General features: G+C 36.8%; 1 protein-coding gene and 1 pseudogene across 1 annotated transcript; both read left to right on the top strand.

The window, feature by feature from the left end:
- The first annotated feature begins 598 nt into the window (after positions 1 to 598).
- LOC142609760 (uncharacterized) lies at positions 599 to 18,721 on the top strand (annotated as a pseudogene).
- Positions 6,313 to 7,682, top strand: LOC142609223 (uncharacterized). The gene is made up of 2 exons (XM_075780822.1): positions 6,313 to 6,765; positions 7,608 to 7,682. The coding sequence occupies exons 1-2, from the start codon at positions 6,313 to 6,315 to the stop codon at positions 7,680 to 7,682; spliced, it is 528 nt and encodes a 175-aa protein (XP_075636937.1).
- Positions 18,722 to 20,448: the final 1,727 nt, after the last annotated feature.

The raw sequence follows: 20,448 nt of genomic DNA, 5'->3' as shown, positions 1-20,448 counted from the left end.
CTACATTTTTCAATCACAGAAAAAAAAAAAAACCTAAGGGTGTGATGATGCAATAATTTTTTATCATACCCCCTAGGTTTTTTTACCACACATAATACTCATCACACCCCTAGGTTTTTTTTCTGTGATTGAAAAATGTAGTAATCCCAAATTATAATAAAAGCTCTAAATTAACCATTACCCAAAAAATAGAAGAGTCTCTGAGCACGCGCGTGAATAAATGCTCTAAATTAACCATTACCCAAAAATAGAAGATTCTCTGAGCATGCACTAATAAATGCTCTAAATTAACCATTACTCAAAAAATAGAAGAGTCTCTGAGCACGCGTATAAGCGCGTGCTTAAAGACTAGCAGAAAAATAAAAGTTTTGATGTTGAAGTATTGTAAAATGCTATGGTATAATTGATAAAGTAGTTTTTTAGATGGTAAAATAAAATAGAATTAAAAAAAATGAATGTGAATGTTCTTACACAATTTCTAAAAAAATATTTTTAAAAATGATTAATTATTGCTCGGCCGTAGGCACAAATTAACAAAATCCATAATTAAATATCAAAATAAAAAACTACCTGGAGAAAACGTACTTATGGCGTAGGAAGAGAAACAAAGAGAATGAGAAATCTGAGAGCGCTACTACCGTCAAGTAAGCACCCCGTTCAGGCCGGCATCCCACAACCGCAACTGGTACAGGTATTCTTTGATCGTTCATATATACTATCAACTCTCAATCCCTAAATCTTGATTTAGAAGAGAAAGATAGTGAAAAGGAAGAAGGATATCGCTATTGTATCCCCTTGATGAAAAGGTCAGAAAATATTTTAAAACTACTGTATTTGATTATTCAAAACCCTAATTATATTTGAAAATTAAATTCAAATTCTCTGCATTTTGTGCTACTCTGTTGTAAGTGCAGAATGGATCACATTATGTCCTACTTTGTCGAAAATTGAGTGAAACTCCAGGCTTATTCTTTTTTTTTTTTTTTTTTTTGAGAAATGATATGTCTACAATATTTTTACAACAAATTCTAAGTGGCAGGATGTTACTGGTTGTTATTGTTGGTGCAAAAAAGTAATCTTAGTGTTAGGTTCAAATTTGAACCAATAACAACTAACCACTATGATTTGTTGTAAAAATGTTGTGGACGTAGCACTTCTTTTTTTTTTTTTGAAGAGACTTGTCTTTCAACTTCCAAATTTGAAACTAACCGTTTTTTCTATTTTTTTCTTCTTTTTTCAAATGTTGAAGATTTACTTTGGAGGTTTGTGTTATCTGCTCCCTCTAAGTGTTCGTGGAAATGCCTAGACAAAACTTTCTATCATTTAGGAATTATAAGGGAAAGTGGCTACAAGTAATGCTCATAATTGTCATCAGGATGATCTTGTTTTAGTTTAGGTGAGGCCCGGCTACCTCAAATTAGTCAGAAATTCTTTTTCTGTTTCTTTGTTTTTTTTTCTGTTTTGGATCGATATGGGTGGATCTCGCAGTTTTTTTATTGAATCGAAGTTGTTTCAATTGGTGGTTGAGGAAGGGAGGAACTTTTTCTCCCTTAAGATTTTTGAACGAGGGAAGTATTTCATGCACTCAGTGTTTATGGGTAGGATTGCAACAAGTTGGTTAATGCAGAGCTTGGAACAAATGGTGCTTGGGGTCAACCCCAAACATTTCTTCACGCTCAGGGATGGAGATTCTGCATACACAGTGCAACGGGGTTCTAACCCGTTTGGGCTTTTTATTTTAGTAACAGAGTTAAAAGTTGGCGGGATGAGAAGATCGATCATTATTCCGGCGGGCAGGGCACAACAAGGTTGGAGGGCCTTTGGAATTGAATTGCGGAGAATGTTGGAACCTTCTCATTATGCGTTGGGTTCAAAAGCCATACCGTTTAAGGCTAAGTTGGGTTCAGTGATTCATCCTTCCCGGTCCTTTGCTGAAACAAGGAAAAGCGCCTGTGCAAGTAAGGAAGCCTTTGCACCGCCCTTCATTAGAGAGACAGAGAAGTTTCAGGCTGTGGAGAATACAACGCAGCCTCCGAGAGACGAAGTGGGGATTCAGGTGGTGGCTCTTGAAGCTCCGGCTGATAATGCTTTACCGTTTGCCGTGGGTGGTGTGGAGGGGAGCCACCGTAGTATTAATGGTGCTGCTAGGCTTAAGGAGAAAATCCCGGAACAGAATAAATTCAGATTCACTAATTTGAATTTGAAAGCTGTTGATTCTGGCAGGGTGCGTCAATTTAGGAGTTATGGCTGGTTAAGGAAAGGTTTGACTGTGGCAGTAGATGAATTTGGTAAGAGGCGGGTGTCTTGGCAACGTTATAGGGGAGATAAGCAAGCTGTTAAGTGGGTGGCACGTGAGGAATTTTCTGCCTGTGTTGTGAAGGAGGGAATGGACAATGGGCCTTTTGAAGCCCGTACGGCCAAGTGTTGCCCAGGGCCCACCGTTGACTAGCCCTTTTGTTTTTGAGGCGGGGGCCTGCCGGACAATAACTTATACCCGGCCCGGGGTCTTATAGGCCCATTCTTGAGGATGATAAGTTAGAGTCAAGCACGTCGGGTCCGAGCACATTCTCGAAGGGTGCGATCGTCTCGCCGAGCTCGTGCTCGGTTCTCTACCACCAAGGAGGACGACGAAGGCTCCGGTGGATTCCATAGGCTCGACTCCTCCCATATCGGCGCCGGAAGTTTCGGCGGAGTGGATCTTGCGATCCGGTGAGTTCGAGCTGCCTTACCCAGCCTCCTACAGTGCCGATATTGACGTCTCAAGTGGTGCGGGATGTTTGCGAGGTGGGTTCGTCAACCGGTAGCTCCGATATGTACTTGGCGAGCCACAGTGATGATGAAGGTGATGTCTTCAGGGGTTTTGGTTGAAGAGGTGGTGGAGATGTCGTCATCTCCGACGAAGATGATGGAGGAGGATGATGAGTTGTTGGGTCCGGAGGTAAGGGCGACGGAGCACGAGGCCTCTGATGGTAAGATGGTATTTAAACATCCTCCCACTATTAGGGAATTGGTTAGTGACTTGGATAAATCATGGGGTAATTCCAAAGAATGGATGCTACAATTGCGAGATGGTCGACAAGTAGTGATTCCGTTAGCTCTATATCGATCTCCAGAAAGTGTGTCGGATTGCTCAGTCACTGATGTAGAGGCTGTAACAGGTAATGACACTGTTATCATTGACGGTCAGATAATTAGTTGGGCAGAGGACTGTGATGGGTTAGTTGAGTCTAGGTCTGTTGTTAAGGAGGCAGAGGAGGAGATGGGGGATTTTGATGAGAGGTTGATGTCTTGGGAGTGTAGTGGCAAGCCGCTAGAGGTGGTTCCTTTGGCCACAGAAGTTCCTTTGGATTTGGAGTGTAGTTCTGAGCGGGGGGTTGGGTGTTTGGAGTCGGGTGATGGTAATAATTTATCAATATGGGTAACAAATCGGATTAAGGCTTTTAGAAAATCAGTGGGCACCTCGTTGGAAGGTTTTGAGGAGCAGATTACGGGATTGCTGCTGGCTATAGAGGCCAAGAGAAAGAATAAAAAGCTTAAGGCAGTAGATGATCTTATGAAGCACGGTAAGTCAGGGCAGAAAGGTCAGCGGGAGTTGAAAAATTTATTGACATCTCTGAATGTTGAGGTTGATTCAACGAAACCGAGGAATATAAGTAAGGAGAGGGCTGTGGTGGTTCATCAATGAATTTGAAGATTATTTCTTGGAATGTTAGAGGGCTGAATGATAGGGATAAAAGGCTTCGGATTCGTAATTTGGTAAGGAGATGGAAGCCACATATTATTTGTATTCAAGAAACTAATTTGGAGTTGATAACTAGAGATGTGATTCACAGTTTATGGAGGGGCCAACATGTCGATTGGTCTTATCTAGGCTCTTGCGGAGCTTCTGGAGGGGTGTTACTGATGTGGGATACACGGGTTGTGAATAAAGAGGAGGAGGCTGTGGGGCGATTTTCAGTTTCTTGTAGATTTACTAGTATGTCAGATCAGTTTGTTTGGGCGTTTACTGGTATCTATGGTCCTAATTCTGTGAGAGATAGAAGATTCTTATGGGAAGAATTATTTGGCTTGAATAGTTGGTGGAATGTTCCATGGTGTGTGGGTGGTGACTTTAACGTGATTAGGTTTCCTTCTGAGCGATCTGGTTCAACCTCTTTTACTAATGCCATGCAGGAGTTCTCCAACTTTATTTCTGAGCTAGGTCTCATTGATATTCCGCTTCAAGGGGGATCTTTCACTTGGTCTAATACTCGTGAAGTTGCTTCGAAGGCTAGGCTGGACAGGTTTTTGTTTTCTGTAGATTGGGATGATAAGTTTCCGTCTGTTTCTCAACAACGCTTGCCTAGGCTGTTATCTGATCACTTCCCGATTGTTCTTGAGGGTGGTTCCTTTCAGAGCGGTAGGAGGCCATTTAGATTTGAGAATATGTGGCTGAAAGATGAGGGTTTCGTGGAGAGGGTGCGATCCTGGTGGGCATCTTATAATGTCCAAGGAGTTCCGAGTTTTGTGTTGGCCTATAAATTGAAGCTTTTGAAAAATGATTTGAAGAAATGGAATGTGGAGGTTTTTGGAAATGTTGAAGATCGGGTGAGAAAATTGTGGCAAGAGCTTCGTGATTTAGAGATGATTGAGGATAGTCGAACTTTCGTTGCGGAGGAAAGGCTGGAGTTGGAAAGAATTCGAGGTGAATTAGAAAAAGTTACTTTGATGGAGGAAATCTGTTGGAGGCAGAATTCTAGAGTCCTTTGTATTAGAGAAGGAGACAGGAATACCAAATTCTTTCATCGTATAGCTAATTCTCATAGAAGAGTTAATTCCATTGATAGGCTTATGGTAGATGGTGAATTGTCTTCAGATCCGGAGGCTATAGCTGGTTGTATCTCTCATTTTTATAGGCAGCTATATGCCGAAACCGGTGGCTCATAGACCTTTACTAGATGATGTGGAGTTCTCTTGTATCTCAGAGGATGATGCAGTGTGGCTAGATAGGCCTTTTGACGAGGAAGAGGTGTTTGGGGTGATTAGTGATTTTAAGGGTGATAAGGCTCCTGGCCCGGATGGCTTTTCTATGGCGTTCTTTCGATCTTGCCGGTCTTTGTTGAAGGTCGAAATTATGGCAGTGTTCCAAAACTTTCATACTCGTCGTGTTTGAGAAGAGCCTTAATGCTTCTTTCCTTGCTCTTATTCCCAAAAAGGTGGATGCTGTGGAGATCAAGGATTTTCGGCCTATTAGTTTAGTGGGTGGGATCTATAAGATCATTTCTAAAGTGTTGGCTAATCGTCTCGTGTGAGTGGCACATGGGCTTATTTCGAATTCTCGAATGCATTTGTGAAAGGTAGACGATATTGGACTCTTTCTTGATTGCTTCAAAATGTATTGATAGTAGATTGAAGTCAGTGTTCGGGAGTGTTGTGTAAGTTGGATGTGGAGAAGGCTTATGACCATGTAAGTCGGGGTTTTTTAATGTATATGCTTCGGCGTTGGGTTTTCGGAGAAATGGTCAAAGTGGATAATGTGTTGCATATCTACTGTTAAATTCTCCATCCTGATCAATGGTAGTCCTTCGATTTTTTTGGTAGTTCTAGGGGATTCGACAAGGGGACCCCTTGTCTCCGTTGCTATTTGACATTGTTATGGAGGGGTTGAGTCGTTTTTTGGATGTGGCTGTTACTCGGAGTCGCTCTCGTGGCTTCTCTGGAGGTAATTCGGTGTCTCGGTGATGGTGTCTCATCTTTTGTTTGCCGATGACACTCTTATTTTTTGTGATGCTGATTCTTCGCATATAGCTTGTTTGAGAGCGATCCTAGCTAGATTTGAGGAGGTCTCGTGCTTAAGGATTAATTTGGGGAAATCGAGTTGGTTCCTATAGGGAGGTCTACAATATGGATGTGCGGTGGGGATGCTGGGTTGTAGGCTATCCTCTCTTCCTTTGAGATATTTGGGGCTTCCGTTAGGAGCTAAATTTAAGGAGTTGTCTATTTGGAATCCTATTTTGGAGAAGATGGAAAGGAGATTAGCAGGGTGGAAGAGGTTGTATCTATCGGGGGGTAAGGTAACTCTTATTAAAAGTACTCTTTCCTCCTTACCTACTTACTTCCTTTCTCTTCACGCCTCTTCTTGGGAAGGTGGCGAATCGTATGGAGAAGTTACAATGAGATTTTTTGTGGAGTGGTCTTAATGGTGACTCTAAATTACACTTGGTCAATTGGGCTCGTGTTTGTAAGCCGTTGCGGTGTTGGAGGGTTAGGTATTAGAAGATCGAGGAGTTTTAATGCTTTGCCTTACTAGGAAAATGGTTATGGAGGTATGGTATGGAGACCGATGCTCTATGGAAGAGGGTTATTGCAGTGAAATATGGGAATGATTGGGGTGGTTGGTGCACGAAAAAGGTAACCAGTGCTTATGGTGTTAGTTTGTGGAGACATATTAGGAGTGGTTGGACATGTTTTTCTAAACTCCTTATGTACGATGTGGGTGATGGTACTCGAGTGAAGTTTTGGAAGCATGTATGGTGTGGTGATCGTACTTTCCAAGAGGCTTTTCCGGAGCTCTATTGTATTAGTAGGACAAAGGATTCTTCAGTAGCGGAGGTTATGTGTTGGTCTGGTGGGAGGATTCATTGGGATGCTAAATTTCGTCGTCCTCCACAGGATTGGGAACAAGAATCCTTTGATCGGTTTATGGATATGGTCTACTCTTCGACGGTACGGGGTTTGGGTCCGGATCGGTTGTGTTGGAAGCCAGCAAGGAGTAGAGGTTTTGAGGTTAGAGATTTCTATCGTTCTTTCTACCCTCCTATCACCTTACCATTCCCTTGGAAGTTGGTTTGGAAATCGAAGGTTCCTCCAAGGGTAGCTTTCTTTTCATGGTCTGCTTCTTTAGGTAAGATTTTAACAACAGATAATCTTCGCAAACGACGAGTGATAGTCCTGGATTGGTGCTATATGTGTAAGAATTGTGGGGAGTCGGTGGATCATCTTCTTCTTCACTGCCCCATTGCTTGTGAGTTGTGGTCGTTGGTGTTTTGCCTATTTGGAATTCATTGGGTTATGCCTCAGAAGGTTATTGAGTTGTTTGAGTCTTGGCAGGGTAAGTTTGGAAGACATAGAAATATAGAGTTGTGGAGAATTGTGCCTCATTGCTTGTTATGGTGTATTTGGCGCGAAAGGAATGAGAGATGCTTCGAGGGCTGTGAACGCTCTATATTAGAGATTAAGTCTTTATTCCTACACACTCTCCTCGATTGGAGTGTGGTTTTTTGTCATTTTTCTTGTTCTTCCCTTCCTGTTTTACTTGATCGTTGTAATCTTGGTTATTGATTTATGCCCCCATAGTACATTCCCAATGTACTCGGGTTGGCTGTTCTTCATTTTTTAATAAAATTTTCGTTACTTATCAAAAAAAAAGGAATTATAAGGGAAAAAATCTTATAGTTTTCTATCCTTTCTTAAAGTTATTTTGTATCTAAACTACACTAAATCCACCAATGATGTCTTAACTACAAAATGAGTCCCAAACATTGGTTATGTTAAATAGCAAACTGGAGTAGTTTGAATCACACTTTAGCTTTGAATATGTTCAATTTATATTTTAACAATTTTTGTAGTCATTGTTCCCTGTTTTGGCAATCTATCTAACAGTAGATATTCCTCTATTCACTCTTATGCAGGGTAAGACATGAGTGCATTGTCATTATCAGTCCATGCTCTACTATTACGTCTTCTGGTGCAACCATGGACTTCTTTTCTGTGGAACATGTCACTTCTAAAACTGATTGGCTGATCTGCAATCAATGACTATGGATTATTCTTCTAAGGGTACCGCCTTTTTCTTTTCTTTTCTTTTTTTCTTCGTTTTCAGTCATACTTTTTTTTTTTGCTTAGTTTCAATAATTTCTAAGTTTGATTATTAATTTTTTTGGCCCTTTGGAAGTTCTAATATATGAGATTTTGGTTTTTTTTTTCTTGGGTTTATTTTGGTGTTAAAAGTTAAATCTTTCGAAAAATTTGTAACCTACATGATTATCTAACTTATGTTAAATCTTTTGAATTGTGGTTTATCTTCTCAATCTTGTGTTTTTTGGTTACAAATGCAAGATTGTCTGAAAATTTGTAGCTTCAAATTCTGTTTGGTTGTTTTGAAAAATGGACAAAAAGGAGATGAATTTAATTTGAGTCCTATGTTTTATTTTTCTTTTTGCGGTCGTTTCCTTCATGGTATGTAATCATTCATAACCAAATGTAGCAGATGGGTTATTTTGTCAGATTTATGCTGGTACATACTTTTCATATTTGCTTCTATTTGTGGGTATTTGAATTTTGGGCTATGGAAGCATTATTTACTTACTAATGGTTGTTTGGTCTGAATGGTTTTGATTGTACACTTCTTTCTTACTTTTGTTGGTGTTATCATAAGTGAATTTTAATTTTGATGTTTTTAATATGTGAGATGCACCTTCCTCATAATTAACATCTAGAACTTAGTTGCTCTTATGATGATCCATAACTTTGGATTTATAGATTCACACAATTGAAATTTAATTGTAGGGAGAGTAATTATTAAATTAACAACACTGTGTAGCTTTGTAAAGGGTGAATCTCTTTATTAATTTGTAATTGAGTGAAAATCCATAACTTCATATGTATACATTCACACACAATTGGATTTGTTGGTCACGAGAATTTTTTAAATGAGATCAATGTTGTGTGACTTTTGTATAGGTTGAATCTATATTGAGGTGTAGTTTAAAGAAAATAATTGATTACATAAGTTTAGGATTTTAGCCAGAATTTATGCGCTTCTCATAAATTCTGAGCTATACATCTGCTTGATGAACAATGAGTGTGGTATAATATGCATTTTCAAAGTAATCTATAGTGAATAGAACTTTTCATTTTTAAGTATTTTTGCTTTTGTATTGATTACTCAATCTTACCTAACACATGCTTATGATGGAGGATTCATTGTTGCTCAACAATGGACTACAATTTAAGGGCTGCAATATATGCTTTAGATAATCTTTAGAAAAATACACTTCATTTTATTAATGAAAACTTCAAATAATTAATTGCTGCACATACTATATGCTTTTAACAATGCTAATGCATAATTCTTCCATTGCATCTTTGTCATGTTTTGAGTTTTCTTTTTTTTTTTTTAACTTCCAAATCAGGAAGGACAAATGGCCATTTATCTTGATCAAATGTTACAACAAATTATTATATATGCTAGGTGTTAGATAAAAGGCCTAAATATGTACTTTGATTCCTTATACTCATCTAATCTCATCTATGGGAAAGAAGAGTTTAGCTTGACATCTAGGTGAATATCAAAATAGAAACTTCACAAGTTCCTTTATACACCCCAATGGTACTTAAATTAATATCAAAATAGAAACTTCACAAGTTCCTTTAAACTTCACAAGTATCGTTGTCATGAATAATGCACATGACTTACTAAACCATATCTAAATTATTTTTTGAGAAGACAAATTATACAATCATTTCAGGTGATTATAACCAAACTTTGTCCACAGTATTTTGTATTTTAATTTCTTAATACATATCTCCTCAATAGGTTCTATTGACAACCTGTAAAACTGCAATGGAAAAATTGAAAAAGAAAATAACCTAATGTTTCTTTAGATTTGTGTTGAATAAGAAAATAATCCAATGTTTCGTTAGGTTTCATTATCAGTTATTAGTAATTTTACCGTGCATATCACATAGGTTAGCAACTAGTATTTATATAAGTTTAAAACATAATAGAGTAAGTAGCTTAGTGGAATGACACGCATGTTTCGGCCTCTTAATCACAAGTTCGAACCTTCGCGCTACTTTTTTTGGAGTTTTTAAATTTTTTTTAAACCCTAGCTTATAACCCTAGCCACCCCTCATTCCAGCCGCCCTCCTCCAATTTTCTCTATCATCCTCAACAGAGTTAGTAACTCCAACCCAAGATGACATTTACTTTCTCCTTTTCAGTTTTTTCCCAGGAAATTGTTTTCCAAGAAAATGGGCTTCATTTTTTAACTCTTATCTAGGTGTTTGATTTGTGCATTCTAGTGAAAACTCTACAAGTTTTGCCTAATGTGTCTTCCAGTTTCTTTTTTCTCCTTTTCCAAATTCATTGGGTATCTGTTTCCAGGAAAAAAAAATGAGCTGTCTTTTAACTGTGTCATGTGGTTATACACACTATCTGGATGAAATAATTGATGGGTTATGTTTCATTTGTGTTCTTTCAATGACTTTTATATAGATTTTGGTTAGATATAGAAGATTAAGATTCAGAGTTTGCTTTCCCCTTATGTTGGCATTTGTGCAGTATTTATAGCTATTGAGAGAATAGCAAATCAATGTTTGTTTCTTATGCCAAAAACAAAAAGAACCCTTCAAGTTATATATATATCTTCTCTTCAAGGAGTTCGATTTGAAATTGTGATTAAAAAAGTGGCCTTGCTTGTTTTGTGAAGTGTGATTTGTTTTATGGGTATGCTTGGGCTTCTCATCTACATGATCAGGATCACAAATTCGGCCTTTTAGCCCTTGATGGCAAAGTAATGGCTTTAGTATTATGATTGTTTACTGTTACCTTGTTTAAGACTTCTCTTATAATTTTCTCATTCATTGCACTAAGAATAATGTCACGTTTTTTTTTTCCACTTTATAGAAATTCTTATAGCAAATTTTGACCCACTGCATATCAGAGTTTTCTATGATTACTATGATGTTAATTATAATGGCTCTTTGGCCAATCTTTTTGATAGGGTATAAGGACTGACTGACTGAGTATATTGATGAACAAATTGTAAGCAACATGTTGCAGAGGACAACTGAATATAAAATGGTAGGGGAGAGAAGGGAGAACATTATGCCTGTGGATGTAGCAATCCAAAGAGTGCTAGCATATAGGAGGGAGGTAGCTATGTTGCAGTTCACATTAGATGAAGATTTGAAAGATCTTATGCATTTGCAGGTGAGGATTCAAATAGAAGATTGCTTCAATCTTTCTCACTGGCAATGATTTATATCCCTTTGCTTCAACTAAAGTTTTTTTTATAGCCTTTCTCTTGTCTTTCAGACACCCTAAACTTTAACCAAGTTACTTTTGAGGCTCTGCTGTGAATATCTTTTTTTCCTTATACAAGTGCAACTTTTGTTCAAAAGCATAAATGACTTGCATACAAATCAAGGCCTGTAGTTGGATTTGAAGATACAGTCCATATCTAGTTGATGTAGAACTCAACTTACATTTTCTTTTTCCTCTCTCCCACATGGAAATTTTAATTAGTCTACTTTGTCAGAGAATGCATGAGAATTCAAAGGAAGGTTTATTAGGCACTAAAATTTAATATCTCTGTTAATTATAATGTTTCTTATGGCCCGGATTATTAGATGCTGTCATATGTTTATTGGTCTTCATTGAAGAATGACCAGATGTGCAATTGTTCTATCTTAAAATGGCACCCATCACATAGGAAGCAGAGATATTTCACAATGAAAATATAAATTATGAAATGCATAAAAAAAATTTGTGGTAGAGTCAAAATTGAGTTTTGGAACCTAGCTATACAATATGCTTAGTGAAAATTTCATATGCATACAATTGATCTGGTTATCAGTAATTTCGTTTTTGAGCACATTTTGCTATGATATAATGGTGTAAATTACTCGAAGTTGTCTAGTCTCTTCAAAGTTTTTGATTTTTACACGATAGGTTTCTTCAGTAGATGCATTGCTAGGGTATAGTTCTTCAGCTAAGTTGTTTGTGATATTGGGAACTTCACCCCCCCCCCCCCCCCTCCTTTTTTCAGGTGCTGCTATCTTCACATTCAAGTCCCAGTCACAGCCCAAGACCATTGGAAAGGCAAGTGCAAGTGCAAGTGCAAGTCCTGTTCCAAGCACAAATCATTCAGTGCTATCTTCACTTTCAAGTCCTAGTCCAAGTCCGGTTCCAAGCACAAATCTTTCAGGGATAAAGCGAAAAGAGCTGACCAACTGCCTTCAATACCTGCAACCTGAAAAGCCTCGGCTATCTCATGGTAGTGTCATGCTTAAGGACAGATAGATAACTTATTTTGCAAGATTTGCCAAGTGCAGTGGTCAGGTGCCTTTAATCTCAAGCAACACTTTAAAGAAAGAAAACACAAGGCGAAGGTAGAAGAGTTGGAACTTAATAGGAAATATGGAGGAGAGAAAGCAAACCAGCTTCAATGTTGTGAATTGTGTAAAGTAACATGCATGAATGAAACTTTGTTGAAGCTGCATTTACAAGGAAAAAAGCACAAGGAGAAACTGCAACAATTGGAATCGTTACAACATGGAGAAGAAATCCCAAACCAACCAAAGTGGTGTGAATTGTGTAAAGTAACATGCATGAATGAAACTTTGCTGAAGCAGCATTTTCAAGGAAAAATGCACAAGCACAAATTGCAAGAAGTGGAATCGTGAAAACATGGAGAAGAAATCCCAAACCAACCGAAGTGGTGTGAATTGTGTAAAGTAACATGCATGAATGAAACTTTGCTGAAGCAGCATTTTCAAGGAAAAAAGCACAAGCACAAACTGCAAGAAGTGGAATCATTAAAACATGGAGAAGAAATCCCAAACCAACCAAAGTGGTGTGAATTGTGTAAAGTAACATGCGTGAATGAAACTTTGGATGGTAAGTTTGAAAAGTTGAATGGCAGAGGGAGACTGAAGAAAAAGCTACATGCGTAGAAGCTCTAAATGTGCTTTCTAAGTATTGAGTTATTTTCTTAAACGGGTATCATCACAACAAAATATGATAATATTTTGATTTTAGAGATGGACGCTGGAAAGGAGTTTGAAATGGGCAGTTGTTTAAAGGGCGCGGGGGGGAGAGAGAGAGAGAGAGAGGTAGTTGGGAGATGTTTTTGATAATTAAGAGTATTATTAATTAAATTACAAATTATTATTGCTATCTAAAACTGTAGCAGTTTATGCTATCATAAGCGGAAATACTTTTCACTCAAAATTATTTGAGAATTCTTTTTATCAGTGATTGATATGTACATCAGTACATGTATATATCTCTAAGCGTTACTTAGTATGTGGTTCCTTTGTTTTATAGAGCAGACAGCTCTTTTTCTTAATTTCCTGACAAAACTTCTTTCTGGAGCAGGTTGGAGTCTTATGTTTCATATCTATGTGCTTTTGCAGAACCATACTATGATGAGGATCTTTCTATTCCCAATTCTCCAGACATCTCTGGAGCGGAAAGTCAATCCAGTCTCAGCAATGTAAGTGGAGTTTCTGATCCTATTTTATCAAGCACTGACAATTTAGTAAGAGAAGCTATATTTTACTACATATGTAGAATGACTGTGATGGAGTTTAAAAAAAGACGGGAAGAACTTATAAATATGTTAATCTAACTATATATAATTGTCATGATGAGGGCTGAACCAGATCAATTTATGTCAAGACTGAAAGTCCATGTGATATATCTTGATGTATAAAATTGTGCAATTTTGTTATCTTTGGTAAGTGCTGGAGGGTTTTGTGATGTTATGTTAAGGATTAGGGGGAGAAGATAGACCATAGTTATTTTGGGTAGGATGCCTTTATTGCGACTGTTCTTTGTACAAAATATATATTTACAAACCATTCTGCATTTTACCGTATTATGAATATCTGAGATTTTATATATATATATATATACACACACACACACAAACTTATATTATGACTTACATCAAACTCAACTCTGCTGCTGCGCTTGACAGTTTTTATGTATTTGGGGTTTCCAGTCAGATCCACGTATATAAGGAGCCAACCTAAAATTGCTAATTTGATTTAGTTTATGAAATACTGCAAAATCCATCTTTTTGAGAAGTAAAAAGTTCGTCATATGTCATGATTCAATGTACTTGGCTGGCACAAATTAAGTTCTTAAACATTTAGTGCTTGTTAGCAGTTACATACTTACATAGTGTAGCTGTATTGTTTCCCCTAGAATTCAAGTGGTACTTTCAGTACTGGATATGGATGCCACAACTGAGTAAATATTGTGGTTATTTTGATTGGATTCTGAACTATTCAACTCTTGTTCTAGAGATCCAAATTAATTATCTAATGGGAGAAATTCATTTACTAATTAAGGCTCATTTACTGCTTTAGCACTATCACAACCTCCATCTTTTCTGACACTGTCATGACTACTGTGGTCACTGCCCTTACTTCCACATCTGCATTATTTTTGTTGCAGTATCACCATCATTTTTTTTTTATCTATCCACCATCATTTTTTGCTAACCACCATTTTTTACCATCAAGTAGCTCTTAAACCCCTCTCTCTCCTACCCTTTAAAGAAATACTGAAAGGGAAAAATGCAATTGCTACCATATTACTACCACCCATTGGTCCTCCACTACTGCCTCTGCAGACCACTCCTGCACCAGCAGCATGTGTACTTCCAACAGCATCACCTTCATATTCTTAACACATATATTTCCCCAAGTTGAACCCCAACTTTTAAGAGATTCCACCTGGTGGTAAAAAAATAAATAAATAAATAAAATCTGGGCTGAGCAAGTCTTTTTCAATTCTTTGGTTTAATTTCTAGTGACAGTACAATCTATATTTATTTAAACTGTGGATTTCTGAAAGCTCTGAACAACAGAGCTCACTCCTGCACTTTTGCTTTACTGCAGCAAATAATATTTCTATAGCATTCCTAGAAGCCCGATAAACTTATCTGTAAAGCCTTTGCATCAATTCTAGTAGGAATTGCATTCTTGCTGCCGTTTGTATAAGTGTCTTCCTTTATACTCCCTCCATTCCAATTTGTTTATCCTCTATTCCATTTTGGGATATCCCAAAATATTGTCCTATTTCTAAAATTAAAAACCATTAATTTATTAATGTTCTTATTATGTCCCTACTTTATTTCCAAAACCATTTTTGATAAATTTATTTAAGGATAGTTTTGGAAACTTATACATTTTTATGCAGTAGACAATACAATAAATGATGTTCTTTTAAAAAGTTGAATTTTTGAAACAGGATAAATAATTGGGATGGAGGGAATAATACTTTTGGTGACTTGTGTAATTTTCCCTTCACCATGCCTTTTCAGGGATATGAGCCGTATAATTCCAAGTTGAGTTCACAGGATTTATATATGGAAGAGGCAAACAGTAGCGGGATGCATGGGTCTCATTACCAGGATAAGATATCTCAGTTAAAACAGAAGTCAATTGTTCTCAACCATGTCAAACCTTTCCCTAAGCAGAACTCTTCCTTGGATCTCTACGAAGATTCTACTGGAGAAACCTCTGTTTATAATAGCAAGAGGAATCAAAGAATGAGCTCTGAGCATGGTGTTGAAGGGATGAGGATTGATTCTGTCACTAACCATTGTGGTCCCAACTACCTCTCTCTCTCTCTCTCTCCCTCCCCCCCCCACCCCCCCCGCCCTTTAAACAACTGCCCATTTTTAAGAAAATAACTCAGATACTTAGAAAGCACGAGCTTCTACACATGTAGCTTTTTCTTCAGTCTCCCTCAAACTTACCATCCAAAGTTTCATTCATGCATGTTACTTTACACAATTCACACCACTTCGGTTGGTTTGAGATTTCTTCTCCATGTTTTAATGATTCCACTTCTTGCAGTTTGTGCTTGTACTTTTTTCCTTGAAAATGCTGCTTCAGCAAAGTTTCATTCATGCATGTTACTTTACACAATTCACACCACTTCGGTTGGTTTGGGATTTCTTCTCCATGTTTTAATGATTCCACTTCTTGCAATTTGTGCTTGTGCTTTTTTCCTTGAAACTTCAACAAAGTTTCATTCATGCATGCTACTTTACACAATTCACAACATTGAAGCTAGTTTGCTTTCTCTCCTCCATATTTCCTATTAAGTTCCAACTCTTCTACCTTCGCCTTGTGTTTTCTTTCTTTAAAGTGTTGCTTGAGATTAAAGGCACCTGACCACTGCACTTGGCAAATCTTGCAAAATAAGTTATCTTTCTGTCCTTGATAATAATGTAACTATAAGTGAAAGCTGTATGAATTTATAATCAATGTTGGTCACAAAACTCATAAGCGAAGGTTCTTGTTTATATATTTGTGGAAACAAACCATCGTGTTTATGCTTTCATGTTGCAGATGTTAGATAATAATGTAACTATAAGTGAAAGTTGTACAAATTTACAATGAATGTTGATCACAAAACTCATAAGTGAAAGTTTTTGTTTATATATGTCTTTGTGGAAACAAACCAACGTGTTTATACTTCCGTGTTGCAGATATTTCTAGTTCTACTTTAATCAAGTAATTGAATGAAATGTTTAATTCATTAAGAAAACAATTTTTTGTTTAATCTTCAAATGCTTATAAGTTCTTGTGGAATTCAAAACTTTTAAGCCATTTTTGAACGACTAATATAAAAACAATTGCTTATAATTTTTACATGGTTTGAAAGTACATTCCAGAAACTTAAATCTAAGAATTGTGGCTTCAATTGGACATTAAATGAGCAAGTAGTTATAAGCATTTGAAGATTAGACTTCAACTTTAAGAAAATTTGAAAAAATAGCGACTGCCAAGATGTATGTATATTTTAGAAAATTTGAAAAAATAGAATGCCTGTTTGCATGACTGATTTTAACAACTTACCTCCAAATCGGCACATGGCCATTAGCAGTAGCACCAACCTTGAGGGTCTTTAACATCTATATCCGTTTACCCTTTTTTTTTTTTTTTTTTTTTTTCTGTTGTGGAATGTTGTACTATTGGATTATTAAAATTAATTATCAAGTTATAAGTTTAAGGATTTATATATGATCCAACTTTTATTTTTTTAATTTTCTTTGTGAATTTATATGTATCAAAAGGAAATAAATTTTTTTATAAAGTACATTTAAGTTTCTTTATTTGATTATTTTTTTCTACACAAAAAAAAAAAGAAAAAAAAAATCAAATCATAATGAGTTTACTCAATTCCCCAAAGACAAGGTGTGTTCTAAGCAGTACTTAATAAGTCATATCCAAACCTACTCTTTTTTCTAGGTCTAGCTTAAGCAATGGTTGACTAAGCTTTGTGTTAGGTCCAAGCGAAATTTGGACCTTTGTTAAAGGACCGAAAGTTGATTGTGAGTTTGTCATGTGGTTCTTAATCAACTATAAGGGTTAATACTATCGTGAACACCTTGGTCCTCGCTTCTTAGCTTCAAGGGGCCTCAACTTTGGTTCTAATTAGGCAATGCCTGAGGTTGTGGTTGTGTGATTGGGTTTATCTTAGCCGCGGATAACTGAAAATTGGTCCTTTGAAAGACTGATACAGTGATAATAGCACGTTCAGCGACCAGTCATGATTTGTCAAGAGGTAAGCTCTACAAAAAGTCAAAGAGCCTAAGACCACAACTTGTTTAGACATTTGACACAATTTAGATTAGATTACTTTTCATTAAGTTCTAGTAGTGGATCGGTATGTAAGTGATGTAATTCAATCACACATTGATAAATGTGAAAATTGTGTCAAAGTGCGTCAGTGTGCATCTATAGAATAATCGTAATCTCAACCTACAAATGACATTGGATTGTTGGGTGCCTTCAATCTATCCACAAGGGACAAGTAGACGTTATTCCGATGCCGCGCATGCTTCCCAAATGGTTCTCAATATTCTCCCTGAGTAAATTCCATATGCCATTAAGCCTTGGTAGAATGATCTGAGAGATCAATATTACCTTCTTGCATATACTTGTGGTAGAACTGTTATATCTTCGATGTCACATAGTGCACATACTAATGGAAGAGACCAGTTTTTTTTTTTTAATAATTCAATAGCTACATCGAAGAGGAAGAGATCTGAATCTTGGATGTTTTAAAAATACTAATAGTTGCAAATTAGTTGAGTGATTGGTCAAACTTTTTCTTTGGCTCTTGAACTTTTAGGCTTTTAGCTACCCATCCATAAATTAATGATCCACAATGGTGTCTCGCAGCTCTCATCTATAGTCAAATGTTTAAATTTTCACTCCTTTTATGAATTTCCTTTCAGTCTATATTTCTACTCAACCTCCTGATATTTGATATAAGTGACATGAGTAATTCCTTCTATTACTTGATGCTATATACTCAAAAGAATAAATCACGGAAATACGAGAATTATAAGCCAAGTCAAATATTTTACATGCATTATTATAAGTAGACAAAGATATATAACATTAGAAAAAAGTGTATAAAAGTGAATACACTTCTTTCATTGCTAGAAGCTAACTTAAGCAAAAGTACCATGTGAATTTGACATGAATAATTGTTATTAATATTGTTATGTTTAATGAACATTGTTTATTATTTTTGTTTTTAAATATGATTATTTGATATGGTACCCAGTTTGGATATTTAGTATATTGCTAGGCCGAAAATATAATTCTTGCAATTAGCCATCTATTATTGAGGTGCTAGAAAATTAAAAGGATAAATCTCATGTATATAGAACGCTAGCCTGAAAAAATTAAGTTTTTGGGCAATTTACTAAGGTTTGACACTACATATCATGATATAGATGTCAAGTGACTATCGCACTAAAGGTGTGCGGTGGTACTGACTCCTCAAAATTAATTTATTATGTTCTATGAGAGCACAAATATGTAAACGTTTTATCATAATATTCCAAGTTATATGATCAGGTTAGCTTTTACGGTAACAACGTTATACATCTTAGAGGTTTCGCCTGATATACAAGGTTTTACAAGAAGTGTTATGCTCTATGTTTTGGGTCAAATTATGGAAACTGTTGCGAATTCGATTATCAAGAGCATAAGAAAAATATTTTAATTTTTTGCTGAAGTTTTTTCTTTTATTTTTTATTTTCCCGATTTTTTGGTTTTTTTTTTTTAACATTATGTTATTACTTATTTAAAATATTTTTTTTAGGTATATGGTGACTGGCATTGTGGACTATTTGTACCAACCATTCCTCTGGTAAAGATATATATATATATATATATATATATATATATATATATATATATATATATATATATATATATATATTTTTTTTTTTTTTTTTTTTTATTAAATGTCATCTGTTTTTTTATTGGGATATATGCTTCAAATAGTTATTATTATTTTTATTTTTTTGAGAAAAGCTTCAAATAGTTATTATGTTGTTTTATTAGGATATAGTCTATGTTTTTGTGAATTAAATCAAAAACATAGGTGTAAGTGCACAATTGCACCTTCAAGAACAAGCCATTCTCTCGAGGCCAATGAGCCTTAAACAATATGAATTTGTAGAGTGTGGGCTTGAAACCCAGGTTAGAAGTGTATGAGGATGAAATGACAAACTAAAGATTAAGTACTTGGAAACAAAAAGGAGTAATGTAAATAGCCTCCTCGGACGTAAGCGAGACGGTGCTTATATTATATCTCTCTCTTTTTCCTTTTTCTTTTTAGGTTACAAAAAGTTCCGTCCCGTTTCTGTCCTAGGTCCCTCCTTAAATACTCCTCTTTTTAATACTTTATCCACGTGTTGCCCCCAATTCCTCCCTTAGCCTAGATATTTCTTTTCTTAGTGCCTTTGAACAGTACTTAGAAGTTTCCCTTCCACGCGTTTAAGTGTCACTTCCTCATTAATGCGGCCAGGGGTGGTAGGTGCAGGGTCTTTAATGTGGAGGTAGCAGCCTTTACCTTTGATATTCTTCCAACATCGGCGCTTCTAGGACATTCAAGGGTTCTCTCCCTTTAACCATTGGTCTTGACCGTGTCATTCCCTAACCTTTACCATGAAGTCTCAGGTTCTTTGATGTCAGTCCGAGGGGAAAACCATCCTCGGCTGGATCCTCGGATCCTCGGCGTATAGGCCGACCCATAGCACCAACAATCTCTAACCCCAGGGGTCAGTCGGCCTCCTAACAAGGCCCAAAAGGCCCACGTTCCCACCAGGATCCTTTTGCCCCACACAATAGCCCCTCAAAACTCTAATTTTCGACATCCGAGGAGAAAAATAGGGTTTTGATCTGACGAGGATCCCCTCTACACACTTTATAAGTGATGGCACGTGTGGAAATCGTTTCGCGTCCCAGAAGATGACACTTGGCGGTTTTATTTTCAAAAACGCGCGCATTTATTACTGTAAGTTACTCTTTCTCTGCCACGTTCAACGGTGAGATGGGCATCCAACGGTTCTCATTACTCCACGAAATTTTAGGCGGGACAGACATAATTTCGAGGCCGCCTTTTCGCACGTCGTGACGCTTTGGGAACCCGCGCCTTCATTTAATTCCTCAGGGGGTAATCCCATCAAGACATCAGCCATCATACCTTACTTTGCAGAAAACCGTGGAGATTTGCACACCTTCGACCTTGTAAGTTCTTGCTCCTATTCTTAACCTTTTCTCCTCGATATTTGTCCTCGGCTATCACTACAAACACTCTCTCTTCTAAAGTCTAGTCTATCGTCCTTCTGTAAT

Source organism: Castanea sativa, chromosome 9, assembly GCF_040712315.1.
Source record: "Castanea sativa cultivar Marrone di Chiusa Pesio chromosome 9, ASM4071231v1".
NCBI lineage: Eukaryota > Viridiplantae > Streptophyta > Magnoliopsida > Fagales > Fagaceae > Castanea > Castanea sativa.
This window is presented reverse-complemented; position numbering and strand designations above follow the sequence as displayed.